Source organism: Paracoccidioides brasiliensis (assembly GCF_000150735.1).
Source record: "Paracoccidioides brasiliensis Pb18 unplaced genomic scaffold supercont2.2, whole genome shotgun sequence".
Taxonomy (NCBI): domain Eukaryota; kingdom Fungi; phylum Ascomycota; class Eurotiomycetes; order Onygenales; family Ajellomycetaceae; genus Paracoccidioides; species Paracoccidioides brasiliensis.
Window position 1 is genome coordinate 2,163,236 of NW_011371359.1, and position 16,044 is coordinate 2,179,279.

Consider the following 16,044-nt stretch of genomic DNA (forward strand, 5'->3'; position numbering starts at 1 on the left):
TTATCTTCCTTTTCTTGACTTTTTCAAGGAAAGATCCACGTAGAGCGCTGGTGCAAGGAGGGAAGGCTAACAGCTCAAATATGACCCAGAAATTATCGGAGACGTGGAGGGGGGAGGGGGGTACATAGTCTGTTTTGGAGGAGGGATTCAAGATGAAACAAGATGGTGGAAGACGATCTAGAGGCGTCTTCTACTGCCGGATCCATGGAGAAGAACCATGTAGATATATCGTTAGTGCTGGAGCAGAGTGTAATAATGATAGTTGAACTAGAAACGAAAGAACCCTCAGCGACGTTCTAGGGAGTCAGATTTGCGCCAGGGGCTATCCCATCTTGCCCTGCTGCTATTGACCGGGAAAATGCGAAGCAAAAGCAAATAAGAATAGGAAGAAGATACGCGTGGGGGGAGAAGCAAGGCGTTTACCATAGACTCAGAGCAAAGGAACTCCAGCCTCACTGTGTTATAAATCTGATTCCGCCTCTGGCTCTAGCCAGAACAAAATACTGGATTATCACAGGATTCCGCACATTTCCAAATGGTAAAGAGTTTTGCACCCTGCTGCTGCTGCTCATTCTCGGAACTGCTGAACAGCCTCATCCATGATTTTTCTTTCTCTTAAATGAATGAGGTTGACGAAGCGATCAACCCATTGGTCACACTCCCGATCAAGTGCGAAAACAAAAGGAAAAGGAAAAAGAAAATAGCATCCTTGCTGGTGTGTCAAGCAACTTGCAGCGGTCGTTAAGATATTGGAAACCAAGAACTGAAAGCTGAAGCTGTTAGGGGAAATGTGATCCACAGATGTGTGTGGCGTTAGAAGACACATGGTAATTCATGGTTCATGGCTGCAGACCAATCCCTTTCAAGGTTTTGCCCATCGCGTTGACAAGCAAGGGATGATTATTGGAATCAATACGATGAGCTAGAATTTGTTTTGCGGGCACCGCAAGCCACTTGAGAGGGGAGGGGTTGGGTTGGAATTGAAGCATCCATAGCCCTCTCTTGTCGCCAGGCATGACGACAATCCACAGTTGGCTCATCCCTTGAACCATCGGGATTTGGGGGGGGGGAAGATCCGACGACTGGGTAACAGTCGCGTATGAGGCATCGAGGTTCTAATTAATTAGCAAACGCCCTCTGTAATGTGAGATTAGTTCCGGATCAAATTCCAGTCAATAACGTGGTTTTCGAGCACTTAGTGGGTTAGGGCTGCTTTGGTGGGGCGGGTAGGGGCGAAAGTGCCCATTTTAGCGGTGGTCCGGAGCGATTTTCACTAATATGATTAAGGGATCCGTATAGTCTTGGTGGTCCCTGAATGCTGAAAGCATATATTCATTTAACCTTGTGGCTCCGTTCAGGCGGATGGAAAAACCTCCGGTGCTCTCTTGCAACGCTCGCAAAGGATGCCGTTAACTTCAGTCTGGTCCCCCAAAACCGATGCTTGAGTTTACGTATTTATCTCCAGACTCCCAGGAGTATTTTCATTCCCCCGGATGGGCTCCTGTTATTTGTTGTTGTTCCTACACATATGTTTTACTTGGCAATGCAATGATAACTCACCTGTTGCTGTGCATTACATGTACGTATAACTTAGTTGCCAGGGCTATGAAGACCTGCTGTCATTCAGGCCCTCCCCCCCCCCCCCCCCCAACCCCTATAATCCTTGGGATTCGGGTGACCCCACCCCTGTTCACTTCAAGTTCATCTGCTCCCCCAAAACAGGGCGATCTCGTCATGGACAGCAGAATTCGAACACAAGGGTCCATCTCGCGCGTGCCAAAAATGTGATTTCGAAAGGTGACAGAGTCTTATCCATCCCTCTAAGGCATAACTACACAGAGGTACGGAGGACGGAGGACGCTTCCATGTTTTAATCGTATTTCCCAGTAGTAAGTAAAATACTCTGTAGTGCTGTGAGCCTCTATTCCCCATCGCCATCTTCGCCGTCGGACAATGTGAGAATCACAAATTTGCCCCGCAGAATCCCACTGATGGAGCCGTCCGTTCCAATCTCCGTTTCAGCCTTACCAGTCGAGAAAGCGGAGTTTTCCGTGCCAGCGATACAGAGGTTGAAGATGGTTAAGCCGGTGTGTGTGTTTCCCGTGCTTTTGGAGGTCCTGTGTATAAGTGTGTGCCTAGGTATACGCACAGTAGATAATGCAACCATTGCACATGAATTCAGATGAAACCGTGATCTGGTGGGTTGTACAACTCTTCTCCTTGCCAACTTGACCGTCGTATCTGCTTAAGCCCCCTCGCCCACTTTCATAGCATGACACGCCCCGAGAGAAGCTGCATGTCGGAAAACTGTGAGCATGTGAGATATGTGCAGGACAAAAGGCATCCACAATATCATTTGTGGTGCCATGGACATGAATTTTCGACTCGACCTCCCTTTTTTAACTTGGAGCGTGGGAGCCATGCGGTATTCGAGCTCACACCTCCCATGGAATGGAAAGATCCTGCTTTTTGGCCCCTGGCTGCGAAAAGAAATACTTAGATCGTGTGATCCATTTCTTAGATTTCGGACTTTTGGCCAATGATTCATCCCTTTATCCACTTCCCGTAATCGACAACATTGAATAGCCGACTTCATCTGGCATCAAACCGTGTTCTGCATTTCTGGTTCCGCTGCCATGCCCCATTTTCAGACGTGATGAGTCTAAAGAGCTTCCGATCTGCAGGAGCCTCGGGAGTGGGGTAGTTATGGACTTCTCGCCATTCGGCGCCAAAACAAAAACAAGTCCCTGTTTTCCTTTTGTTTCTTTTTTCTAGGGGTTGCGCTTTTGGTGGTGATTGCATCCAAGAACTCGTGTGATGTCCACGAGGCAAATCATCGGAAGCTAGATTGATAGTTGGCTTCTGTTGCCAGCCACTGCGATTATAGGTTTATACATACTTCCACAATGGGTAGCGGTTTGTCCTGCGCTTTTCCTTTCACTATTGCCCGCCGCTTACAGCCCGTCGGCAAATCGGTATTGGGAGGGAAGGTTTCCATGTATGACCTGTACTCCGACCATAACATGGCCCTACTTCCACCCTGGCAGTAAGGGATAACTAATTACGAAAGTTTATACTCCGCTAGTCGAAACGGAATGCCGATCTGGCCTAACTATTCACCCACTACGCCAGATTAGCCAGTTCCAATAAATGCCATTTGGGGAGAGAAGGCTTTTATGGGATTTTTACAATTCATTTCCAACAGAAGAATGCCATGATGTTGGGTGTGGTGGTTAACCCCAGCTACCCACAAAGCAATCGCTTGTCTGCTCTGATGCTGATAACTAAAGCCCTCTAGCCTGTTGCGTTCTCCTACGAGACATCAGACCCAAACAACCAAGTATCAAACGAGCTGCAACTGATATTGCGGTGGGTTTCATTAATACGTTGCCTGGCAGTTTTGCAATGTAAGAGGTAAAAATGAGCCTGTCGGAGACATCGAAGGACACCTCACAGTGACCGCGAATCCTCTATTTGCGTCAAAGAGGAGCAATAAAATGAAAACAAAAAGAAAGGTGGGGTTTTTATTAAGGACACAAATCAACGGCAAAAGATTTCCGTTCCAGTACCACCCCAAAAACACGGTTAATGACAAGGTCTTCGAAAATTACAATGGCCAACCCAAACAAGACAAGAGGGCGGACCGGGATCCAGACGTTGTGTCAATCCTTCAAAATGGCATGTTAGCAACCCAATATCCCAACGTAACCTTTCTTGTTCACGGAGCATCAATATAACCATGGGTGATGAAACGGTGTTGTGTTTGATGGAGTAGGAGGCTCACCATTCAACATCCATGCAACCTGGAGCTCTGCTGCCTGGCACTGCTCAAGGGTTTCTTCACTAAGCCGCATATCAGTATCAAATCCCTTTACATTCCCATGACGATTCATGTAATATTATATGGCTATGCTGCGTAATGTTAACAGGAGTTAAAAGGAACCCCCCCCCCCCAACCCCCCCAACCCCCCATGTCAGAAACTCTCCTGCGATTAGATGCTCTGAGGACTGACGGGTAGCCTCAGCTGCTCTATCGTCAACTATTAGCACCTGCGGAAATTGAAACACCGAACAATTTCAGAAAATTTCCTACCTCACATGCATTTCGTATTCGGGTCATTTGTTTGCTCCCACTCATTGTCGGCGTCGGGTCCCAGTCCATAAGCTGACACGGATTTTTGGTGGTGTTCAAGAAAGGGAAAAACTGCATGACAATCATTGAACTAAATAAAGTTCAGGGTCGCAATCAGGGTCTCCTCATTCCCATGTCATGGATCTTATCACTTGACCGCTTACTTCAAAAAGTCAATGTTGCGGTAATTAGTTAGCATTCAGGGATTGCTAACGGGTCTTCCTAGGAAGGGCTACGGTGGTGTATTTGTAACGATTCTCTACCTTTTCCAAGGTTGACCATCGTGAGCCCTCATTCCACGCATATTCCCCGAACTCAGGATATCGTGTGGAACACATATAAAACCATCGACGGTATTAGTCCTTTCTAAGGCGAAAAAAAAAACATCTGGATTATTAGGGGAATATCCATCAATTTTCTGAAATTTTTCCAAGAAGATTGAAATATTGACTAAGAACTTTACAGATCTCTGTTGGTAAAAGGACAGGGTAAAGCTGTTAAAACATGAGACGCAGAAAACAGAGACTCTTCAAGGACCGGGATTGCTACTTTACCTCCCAGATGCTCAGGCATAAATGTCTTAAGTTTCACCCTGAAACCTGATAGTTCTGATGGGGTACCCAGCACATTAATAAACACTTTCGATAAATGAGTTGTTGTCAGTTTTTCAAGTTTCTCCTTCTCCTCTTTCTATTAAAATGGACCACATTGATTTTCATGTTTGAACGATGGCAGTTTTCTTCAAACAGTCTAAGAATATTTATTGGATTGTGTCTATATTTGGAGGCTTAAAGTGGTTGTGTATAGTCCATACAGATGTGAAAATGAACATCAATCTCAGGGGGTTGTGTAGTTTAAGGGAAAAGAGAAAATTATTCAACCTGAGGCATTTTTCAACAATACTGTTGTATGCTGTTCGAGTATGAGCAGAGTTTGTGTGCCATTTACTGGGCAACAAACGGTGAGTGATTTAGCGCTGATTTCCCATCATTCATGAATGAACCCTCAATTGGGCACTTAGGCACCGTCACCTCCCTGGAGATTCTGACGTAATCAGGTTGTATGAGCATAGCTTTGTAAGATGGAGGAACAGTTTACATTCTCGGTGTCTATTCAATACACCCATAGAAATGTGGTCGTCCATGGACATCTTGAAACGAGCGTTACATTGAGGGCTTCATCTAAGACGCGAGATATCAAATTAAAAGCTGTTGTGCTTAAGAAAAGAACGTTGGAGATCTAGCCCACAGCTATTTGAAGGATTTTTGGCTAGTAAGTTACATGATAATTGCCTTCACTCTTCAATGGTTCTAGAAGACATCTAGAATCGTTCTTTCCGCTAATCACCTTCATTGCCTGTTCCCTCGTTGGTTTTCTATATCGTGTCCACTGGCCGTCTGAAACAAGCCACAGTTCTGATCTACAGATAGCTATTTGGATATGATAACAAACAGAATCCTTCAGACCAAGACGAGGAAGCCACTGCTTCCATTATTCAGTAAATATAGTTAGTAATCCAGGGCTGCCTTTCTCCCAGTCGCTGCTAGGTTGTTCGGAGAACTAACCCTCCGTGTGTATATCACATTGCAAGCCACTACAAACGGAAAGACAAAGGGGATTTAATCAAAAGCAAAGAGCCGTGAAAATATTCCAGTGCATTGGAGGGAGCGCAGGGTGATGTAATTATTCTTGCAGTTCGATGGTAAATGGGAACTTGTAACTTCCATGGTCAAGGAAATAGCCCTCTAACTTTCCCAAAAGCAAGTTCCCGGACTGACAAAGTACTGATATTGTGGCAATTTCTTGATGAAAAGGTCCCCCAACGCATGTCATATTGCCTCGAGAGACCCCCATCATCATCCTGGTATTCTTGATTTGCCTTTTCGGCCGGGATGGTACTTGCACCATGAAAAGCTACGTGGCCAGAAAACCCAGTCTTTGCCGATATCCGTGACGCTATATTTGTTATTGATTGGCGTTACTGCTAGGTTTAGGCAATTATAAGAGACGCCGTGAAAGTTGAGGTTATTGATATGGTAAGAATTTGGAGAGCGCATTTGTGAGCAGTTAACTCAGGAACTTGGCATCCCAAGATGGAATGTTTGTGTATACACAAGCCGTTTACAACACAAGCTGGCTGACTCGAGCTTTTCTTTGCTAGCAATCAGCCTGTCCTCTGGTGCAGCACAAACAATAATGCACTGAGTACGGGGGTTGCAGGGACCCAGATTGCTGTGTCATCACGAAACCCACCCCCCAATTAATGCAGAAAAGTTGGTTTCCTCAGGGCTCTTGGCTCATGCACTGGTTTCATATTCGGAGACAGATCTTACCTCCGCTCCACGTTTTATACAATTTCAGCGCAGAAAAATGAATTGCTTGATCAAAGAGGCCAATCTTGAAATCCTGGGCTGAAGTCGGGTTACCCAGTAAGAATGCGTAATTGCCCAATGGGAGAAACCCTGAAAAGTGGAGCATGTCCGCTTTACTCACCTTAAAACGTGGCCGCTAAACCAATAACACACTAGCCCTTAACTTTCCACCCTTTCATTACTTCCAGAAGAAACCTAGAAGAAGTCTAATTAGACGAAGGCTATTTAGATTCTCCGCCCACCTTCTAGACCTCTGCCATGAAACGCCAAAGAGAATAGGGTCTGCTTAGCTATCATACTATTATATGATTTCCCAAAACCACTCGAAAACCAGGAAGAGAGAGCTTAAGGAGCATCTCTGTGCAAAAAAGCCACGCAAAGCCACGTTCCATACAAAGAAGTGCGCCTTGATCAGGTGAAGATTCCTGAGCAATCGGAGTGAGCCGGGGGACCAAGACGAATAGCTTCTCCATTCCAATCCAATCCAGCATACTTCCCTGGCAAAGCATGTATCCTGCTGACTGCTCCATAATCTTGTGCACTATTATGTCAAATATCGGAGAAGGTACTGTAGTATGGAAAAGTATCCACGTGACGTCTTCTCTGATCGCATTCCCACTTAGTTCTCCGTAAGGCTAAGTACTATTTTACTGCACATATTGGAATAATCCACAGCAAAAATGCCTTGAACATAAATGAACACCTGAGTTAAGTACGTGCTAACATTATTCAATAATTATTTAATAGCAGTATATATATGGACAATTAGGGACTTTTTTCCCCCCATGATTCAGAATCAAATTTCAAAGAATGAATGGATGTCATCCCACCAACTTATCGCCATCTATTGTTTCATCCAAAGTCACTCCAATCCCCCTCGTATCAAAGAGCTGGGCTTACTGTTGCGCAAAATGGCAGTTTCATCAGTGGCTTAGCCCACAAGGCCCCTGTTGATATGTGCAAAATATTCGATGTGGTAGTTATTCGAGGCAAACTCATTAACGATTCTCATAGTTCGATTTGCTCTCAAGAACATCATGCATTCATCTGGTTCAGTGATATTAGATGTCCTTTATTCTGACAGATAATACCAAAAAGATGCGATCATACACCCTGAAGGATAGCCGCGCTTGTGGGTGAGTAATATTTTCTGAGCGGGGCATTCCGCGTCTTTCTTTGGATGTCTGCCAACAGCAGCGCCAAAGGTGCATTCGGCAGTCCGGGTTTCGATGTCACCTTGTCCTTTGGAACTAGGATACAACTGACTTAGCTCCGGTAGATGTTGCTTGGGTCCACCGTGAGAGAAGGGTGATCCCTGCACTCTCTTGCTGAGTGCGAATAGGAGTAAATAAGCTATGCTTCCACACTAATTCATGATTTCCACTCTGATCAACTTTCCAACAACTATTACTGGCTTCTGAGCCAACATCGATCATGAATTAGGTCTCTTATTTTCAGTTTTCAGACCTGTTATGCACATGAAAGCCGTCATTATTAAAGATATACTGCAACAAGCATTCGCAAAAGAGATATCTCGAATGGGAAGTATATGGATTCTTTCATTACAGAGGTTAACCCACGTTTGATTACACGGCTTGGTATCCCAACTGCTGGTTTTTATTTAAGCATCCAAAGGGGCGTGTGATAAAAGAAATGCCATCATAGAAATGGGATTCAGACATTCCCAATACTTTTCAAAGAACCAAGAAGTAAAGGGAATTTGGGCATGAAGTTCGAAGAAATCAATCCATGCATGCAGCTTTTGAGTGGCACAACAGAAAAGCCATACTTGTTGGTCTTACCAGGCAGTGCTGCAGGGGCTGCCAACATCTGAAGCTGACAAAAAAAAAAGATAATCCCCACAGCGTTTCTGTCTCTTATCTTTATTTTATTTTATTTTATTTATCTATTTATTTATTTATTTATTTATTTATTTTACAAATGTCTACCCCTTTCCCCGCGTTTTACGTATTTTTATGCATCATGGGTCACATCTTCAATCGTGCTTCTCTTACCCTCAGCCCCAGCTAGTTGCGTTTGAAATCCCCAGTCGAGCATGTCGTTTCTCTGACAAACATAGACTTTGCCAGACCCTGGACTAGTCCAACTAATTTCTTACATCACGTATTTTCCGTTCCTTAAGCCGTCGAATTCTGGCTGCGCTTGAATAGGCGAGGATCGCTTGAGCCTTAACCAATTATGCCGAAAGTCTATGTCATTTCCTGCATCCACGTACATCATGGTGCAGGTTGGGTCCATCTCTGAATCCTCTCACCTTGCCTCGATGGGGAAAACAACAGCATCCGCGCCACTCTTCTCCACACGGAGAAATCCACTGGCAAACAAAACCTTGGAGGGGATGGCTGAAACGCATCCAGAAATTTCATGTCCAGGGTCCCAGGTTGCTTAAGCTCAACCCACAGATTATCGGGGCAAGGATTCCCAGCAATAGCTAGTTACTATTGAAGCGGAGATAAGAGAACTGCTTGCAATATCCCGCTGTCTTCCTGAGGAAAAACACCTTACAGCCCCCCACAGTCAACGCGGATTATGGAGAAATCGCAAGAATGCCACATAGATGATAGGGCGTATAAGATGGGCGATCATCGCCAGTGTCTAGCTTCAAATGGCAGCTACCAAGAACGCCTGTGGAAAGCAAAAGAATCAGGATACGAGAAGAGGGTCTGGAGGGGAAATATCTAGATCCAGTCTCAACAATTGGCTCATTGCTGAGCCCTTGGATTTTGCTCGTAAATCGAAGGAGCAAACTAAACTTGGATTTTTGGGTAGAAAGGTTTTTTATTTATTTATTTATTTATTTTACACCGTTTAAGGGTACTGAGCTTGAAGCTTTCTAAAGTGCGGAACCTTTCCCGCATAACTAATCTTCGGCTTACTCCCTTTCTATCGCCTGCAAATGATGTTCAGCAATATCTCTTGAGACGATGGAGTGGCGGAACGAGCACTAACATCGCATCGCTAGCTCCAGATGTCTCTTGGTCAATCCATCAATTATCTTGCTGAAACTTTTCATCATCTCCTCTCGCCGTCTGAAATTTTCCAATCAAATGCGACAGCCATTCAGGCGAAGAAAATGGCGTATCTTGACAGCAAGCAACGCCTCTCTTGGCTCTCCGGTTTTCGTTTCTATGTGGTTTCACCTAGAAGCTTCAGACTTACTAGGAAGAATTGTAGGGAGCATGGAACTCCGCTTACATGGTCCGAGTAAGACTAATATCGGGATTTGTCTTCGGTACTTTTAAAAACTTGACCCTCATTGCCCTTCATATTTTTATCTTCAATAACGAATGATCTTTCGATAAAAGGGACCTTGCTCATAGCAAAACCCAAGATTTGATATTATTTACTAGGATCTTTACCCCTCCTCGACAGAGGCAAATAATGGCATAACTTCTAACGAATCGGAGGTGATGGATGTGTGAAAAGAAAAAGGCCTCTCTAGTCCCACTTTATTATTCCCCTCTTTCTTATTTTCATATTTTCTCAATTAATCTGCCTCATCCTGATGGTTAGATGGACAAACAGGGCAATGCTCTGCATTTTTGCCGTCAAATGTCTGTTGCAAACTGACCCGGGGCATTTTGAGAGAAAAAAGAAAGAAAATATTGGCAACCTTTCAATATTCTGATTAGTTTTATGTTATGATTATATTATAATACTCGCTGACTGTTGAGTTTCTGCTTTTCTTTCCTTGTGGCTGATCCCTTATTTGGTCTGGCCAATTTGTGTTAATAATTCATTTCAGTCATTTATCCCTCACTGGTTCATTTCTCATGCATTCTTCCGCCTACATTGCAGGTGTGGGCGCAGTCTTCCCTGAGATGAGAACCTCCTTCAAGAGGTGAAAATATCCTTTCTCTCTTGGGCCCTCGCATTGTTGACCGAGCCGACCCTCCAAAAATATGAGGGTCTGTAATTACCTCTGGGAGCTGTTTACTTGTGATTTATTAGCCTCAACCTGCCAGAGTTTGGGTGTTGATTGATGACCATGAACTAGATTTGGGAGCGCGCAAAATTGTCACTGAATATTGTTTCTCATTCCCTTTGTCGAGGCGGCAACACCACTTTCCACATCATCATCATCATCATTCATAACGCTTGGAGACTCAGGGAGAACTGGATGAGAAGGCTCAGGCCTCTTGCTAACTCTCTCTTGTCCCGCCCAGCGTACTCTCACCAAAGAGCGCCATCAAATCATGTAAGAGCATGAGAATCCCATCTCAGCTTCTGGCTACCCGGGGCTTATCCCGTACATGACTTCTCAGTTGATGATTACTATGACTCCTTGGACGGCACCAATTTTTCATCTAGCTGCAGGCGCTTTTGTGCAGAACGATAGACATCAAGCAGCTCCCGGAATTCACCATGGGCTGCGCTTTGTAGCAGGTAGTAAAGGACCATGCAAAACTAGACACGCTATCCTAGAGAGTCCTTACTTCTTCGTTTGGTCACAAGAAATTGAGCTCCAGGGGTTGGATGGGGTGGGCGGTCTGGAGGACGTTTTGGAGATCCAAGTTCAACTCGAGCATTTTCAATGAAAGTTCAGCTAGTGATCTGAAAGCATTGGGGGTTCAGCCACGATGCCTGTGTGTCTGCAAGTCATGCCGTTATCCTTTTTCCTTTCATTTTCGTCTTCCTCCATGTTCTATCTCCTATTGTGTAATGTAACAGTTGAGCTAAACAAAATAGAAAAAACGGGTGAAGAGTGAAAAAGGGAAAAAGAAAAGAAAAGAAAAGAATAAGAAAATTTGGATATTACTCTTTCGATTTTTGATTCCATATATCTAATTCAGAAAAGAGCGGCATAAAGACATCCCCGTACAGGCCAGTGATGTTGAACACCATCCCCGCATTGTGGATTAAGTTCTATTGTTCCTTCTACTATTCATATGGGTTAGCGACAACAGGAAGATGATTATCAAACCCATATCATACTTTCTACGGGCTCAAAACATTACTATTCCAGTACTATTCCCCTCGTTTCCTTCTTTCTCCCTGTTTCTTGCCATCTGCAAGCCGAAGACGAATATCGGTTCATATAATATTAGCCACAGCATCATCAGAAAAAGTGAAAAGTCGAGCTAGGCAGCAACGATTTAAAAATCAAAAAGCAACAGGCATCTAAGTAGTCATTCAAATAAGAAGCGTATGGAATTCCTTGTCTCTACTTAATTGACATGAATTTGTATCTAAATGAATCCCACTGAGAAGTTCAGTTGAACAAACCAAAGTCAAAAGCGGCAAACACGAAAAGGAAATTCCAAATATTTCTTTTAAGGATCCTTTTCCTCCTGCTCCTGACCCATGTTCCATTTTCATTCTGACAAACATGTCAAAGCTAATGACATACAAACACACACACACACATTGCTGAGAAAAAAAACAATGGGGAAAAGGGAATAACGAAATAAGGAGGTTCATTCAAACTCATTTTAGTTATGAATCTAGAAGACACATAGGTAGACGGATAGAAGAGATCTTTGACCCTTCAGCTTACAGTATAGTGTAAGGGAAATCAAGAAGAAAGAGACAAAATGGAATAAAGGAGAGGGAATTGGTTATGGACGGAAAGTGACGGGCGACTACAACGCAGAGAGGCGGGAAATGCGAATACGAAAGACAAAAAAAATAGTTGCATATCATGATATGCAACGAAAAAGAGACATTGACGAAGATTGGATACATTAACGGAAAGCCGTTTAACGAATTCGAGTGAGCCGGCCAAAGAGAGAAGGAGAGAGATCGGGGTAGAGAGATAATGACAATGGTTTTTGACTAGGGGTGGATGTTTGAGTGACATTGTATATATACTGCATGAAACTGACTGCCGCTCTGACCAAAAAAAAATAGTGGTAATAGAAGAAAAGAAAAGAGAAAAAAGAAAAAAGTAAACAGAAAAAAAAAAGCAGGAAAAAAAGTCAAGAAAATAGGAAGGTATTACTGATACAAAGAATTGAAGTAATTAAAGATATGAAAAGGGGAGACGCAGCTGGTCATGTGGGGATAACGCAGTAGAAGCAGCAACACCAACTAGAATGATAGTACAAAATGAAAACCTTCATCAGAGTTGGCGTTGGTATCGAAGACTAGAGAGGTCTACCGATCCATAAAATTGTGGTGGATCACGGTTGGATGGGGATTAATTGATGGCAGATTGACAGGGGAGGGAATATCGGAAGATTTCAAGATTAACCATTAAAGGAGGAAGATAGGACCAGAAATTTACTGGCCATAGGGGGCAAAATGATATTCGACGACCTATCGTGCGGCGGCCCCAAGGTTAAGCCAGCTTATATCTGAGTTCGCGGCCTTCTGAGGCTGTGAGCGGTCTTGCGTTTGCGAGCTCGAAACCTCTTGATCATTAGTTGGCCACTGGGTAATTGGACGTTCCCGCCTTGGCTGAGTCGATAGACCAGGTGTCTGGTACAAGCTGCTAGAATAATTGCTGCTTGGAACTCGGTCGTCGCGGAATTGGTCTCCCGTGGAAGGCCAGCCTGAGTTTTCGTGTATGCTTGCCGGGACGCCGGAGGAGTACTTGTCGTCTTCATAGTAATCAGAAACGACGCTGATGGAATCTCCGCTAGAGATTTTTGCCTTCAATCCCTGCTGGATGACAAGCGTTTCGCCGAATTTTGGTGGGTGCTCAGTGCTGGGGCTGCCCGAGGGAACGCGACCGACATTTTGAGTTTGAACATTTAAAGGTGTGACGTCCGTCGAGAGCTCAGGCCATCCGCTATTCCTGTAGTCTGACTTGGACATTAGGGTAGAAGCGGACGACCTGGGAGATATGCTTCCACAAATCTGCGTATCATTTTCGCCCTGGAAATATTTACTCCATCCTTCATCGGTGCGTCGATCTCCTCGAGTAGCTTCCTTGTCCCCAGAAAGTGGGGTTGAATTCTGACCAGGAAGGTTAGTTGTCTGTATTTGTCGAAGAGGCGCTCTGCCCGTTTCCTTTTCCGCTAGCCCCAGCGTTGGACTGGGCTGGGCAGGAGTAGCAGCTTGGAACGGTTTGTCAACAAGTTGACCAGACATAATCGCCCATGAATCGGCTGACGGGACGGGTCCTCTCGCGATCGGCTGTATGGAGCGTGTCAATGGCTCCATTCCTTGATCTTGGAAGCTTAATCGGTCCTTATCCTCTTGATATCCATTCTTGCCCCGCTTCATGAACCGATTCCGTCGCTTTCTCCAACCGATGAAGAGAAGGATGAATATCAGAACTGCGGCCAAACCCAAAATTGCCCCAAGAGTTGCGCCAACTATGGCCAACGTCCTCTTGTTGGAAGTATTGGGTATTAGCTCAGAGGAGCCAATAGAGGAAGAAGTCGACGTTGGCTCAATCGATGCAGACGTAGATGGAAACGTTGAAGTGGTCGTGGGAACGCTGCTCAATGTCCTGTTAACTCCCAGAAGCAACTCTGTCGTATCAACCCAGCTATTTTCAGCCTGATCAAAAATACTCAACGGTTCTTCATCATTGCCGCCAGAAATAACAACCAGTCCATTCCTATCCTGAGCAAGTGAAAAATCATTTCGGGTGATGTTCGGGGCGTTCTTATTATTGTATTTGGGAAAGTTTGTGAGAGTAATATCGCGTCTTTGTCTTTTCGATGGCCCGGTGGCTCTGCCACCGATTTCCTCACCAGGGGCCGCCGGAAGGCCGCCTGCACGTAGTATCACATATCGTGACACTGAGTTGGGCGACTTACTGACATCAAAAACTATGAGTACCCTGGAACCATCTGCGCCAATCAACATAGAACATTGAGTTTTCGACTTCGCTTCCAAAGGCTTTGCTAGGCTGACTCCGGTGTCTCGCCATCCTTCGATTCTGCTGAAGGTGAATGTCCGGGTGTTATCGGGACCACCTCCAACCATAAAGGCAGCATCATCGCGCCAAGGGAGCAGTAATGGATCAACGGATGGAGTAACTGCTGAGTTGAACGCCTCCACTGTATATGGAGGAGCAGCGGATATCAAGAAAGTCTGGCTAGATGGGTTTGTACTTCCATCCTGGTTCCCGGCAAAGACCAAGAGTGAGGAGATTGAAGTAAGGTATATCACATCATGATGAACGCGATTCTTGATATCCGTGTTGTTGGCGCTCAGCGTCAATGTTCTCCATTTATTGTCTCCCAGCGAATAGAGCTGAACGCCACTGAAGTCAGCTGATTTGGACTTTCCGCCAATTACATAGATACCAGGTTCATTCGGATTGCCATCCACTCCTCCCAGAGTGCAGGACGCCTCTGATACAGGCTCGCCCATACGAAGTGTAGTCCATTTTCCGCCCAGCTTCAATGGTAGCGATAGAAAAGCATCGCCAGTGTGAATGTAGAAAGTATTCTCGTGGACGACGGAACAATGGCCCTTCAGTTCGACTGGTGGTTTAGGGAAAGACATCTTGCAGTGCAAGGGGATAAAGGTCGCCCAGTCTTTAAAAGATAAAACGGGATCTGGGGGGGGAAGGGTTTGGTTGTCCAGAAGCTCTACTTTGAACCGGCGAAGAATAGGTGTTGTTAACGTGGCCTAAGAAGATTGTGACGCCGCTCGAAAGATGGAATTATCTCATGGTGTAGAAGATCGATTTTCAGACACACACCACCCACAAAAATGTCGCAATTCGTTTTGGAGAATTTTGCCCAACGATGATTCCAAGCGTTCGTTCAGAAACCAGACAAAAAAACGCCTTTGTCATGCACCAGACTGATACCAATGACCCGATGAAAGGAAAACGAGTCTTAGCACGTACTGGGGACTGAATTAATGTCCTAGCAACAGCGGCCCTTCATCCCAACAGCGAAGTAACAGTGATACAAGCTAACTCGACGCGTCAAGAAGAGTTTTATTCCGTAGCCAACCAACACCACCGACGATCAAACCACATACGGTCTCAATGGTCCTCTCCTATTGTCCGAAATGCAAATTCAAAAAGGGGAAAATCCAGCTTGCGAAGAAGAGAGAAAATATATCAATTGTGAATTGAGCCTCAGAGAGGGGACATGGAGGCGTGCAATGGGAGCTGTCAAAAGTCAAACAGAACAGGGAGAGGACAGCAAAAATCTTCAGAGCAAGAGTATCCAGACCGATTGTATCTCAAAACCAGGAGAGAACAGGGGATATAAAAACAAGCAGAGAGAGGTATAGAGAGAGGGATAGTAGAGGGCAACGAAGAGAAAAAGGGAGAGTGGGTTAAAGGAATGGAAGGGCCGTCAAGGAGGGGAGAAAGGACACCAGCCGGACACAAGAGGGACGGAGCGGCTGTGATGAGGTGAGATTGGGGAGGGATCAGGAGACAAAAGGGGAGAAGAAGAGGGAGAAGAAGAGGGAGAAGAAGAAGAAGAAGAAGAAGAAGAAGAAGAAGAAGTGGGCAGAGGGGAGGCAGAGGGAGGAGCCAAAAGGAGACGGGCTGGGACATGAAACGACGGGCTGGTATTTTTGGATGCTTCTGGTATTGCTGGTACGATCAGGCCAGGGCACGATCTCTATTCTCTGGTAGCTCAGCCTGCTCCGTAC

General features: G+C 45.1%; 5 protein-coding genes across 5 annotated transcripts; 2 read left to right on the plus strand and 3 right to left on the minus strand.

The window, feature by feature from the left end:
* Window positions 1–1,921: 1,921 nt before the first annotated feature.
* On the minus strand, window positions 1,922–2,167 carry PADG_11332 (uncharacterized protein; the record flags this gene model as incomplete). The annotated part of the gene is made up of 1 exon (XM_010759587.1): window positions 1,922–2,167. One exon carries the CDS (start codon window positions 2,165–2,167, stop codon window positions 1,922–1,924), a length of 246 nt encoding a protein of 81 aa, XP_010757889.1.
* Window positions 2,168–2,906: 739 nt separating this feature from the next.
* On the plus strand, window positions 2,907–3,737 carry PADG_11333 (uncharacterized protein; the record flags this gene model as incomplete). The annotated part of the gene is made up of 4 exons (XM_010759588.1): window positions 2,907–3,046; window positions 3,133–3,224; window positions 3,299–3,407; window positions 3,554–3,737. The coding sequence occupies 4 exons, from the start codon at window positions 2,907–2,909 to the stop codon at window positions 3,735–3,737; spliced, it is 525 nt and encodes a 174-aa protein (XP_010757890.1).
* A 4,741-nt stretch (window positions 3,738–8,478) lies between these two features.
* Window positions 8,479–8,745, minus strand: PADG_01874 (uncharacterized protein; the record flags this gene model as incomplete). The annotated part of the gene is made up of 2 exons (XM_010758804.1): window positions 8,479–8,602; window positions 8,624–8,745. 2 exons carry the CDS (start codon window positions 8,743–8,745, stop codon window positions 8,479–8,481), a joined length of 246 nt encoding a protein of 81 aa, XP_010757106.1.
* Window positions 8,746–9,130: 385 nt separating this feature from the next.
* PADG_11334 (uncharacterized protein) lies at window positions 9,131–9,733 on the plus strand (the record flags this gene model as incomplete). The annotated part of the gene is made up of 2 exons (XM_010759589.1): window positions 9,131–9,298; window positions 9,488–9,733. 2 exons carry the CDS (start codon window positions 9,131–9,133, stop codon window positions 9,731–9,733), a joined length of 414 nt encoding a protein of 137 aa, XP_010757891.1.
* A 3,050-nt stretch (window positions 9,734–12,783) lies between these two features.
* On the minus strand, window positions 12,784–14,931 carry PADG_01875 (uncharacterized protein; the record flags this gene model as incomplete). Its single annotated transcript, XM_010759313.1, has 1 exon — window positions 12,784–14,931. One exon carries the CDS (start codon window positions 14,929–14,931, stop codon window positions 12,784–12,786), a length of 2,148 nt encoding a protein of 715 aa, XP_010757615.1.
* Window positions 14,932–16,044: the final 1,113 nt, after the last annotated feature.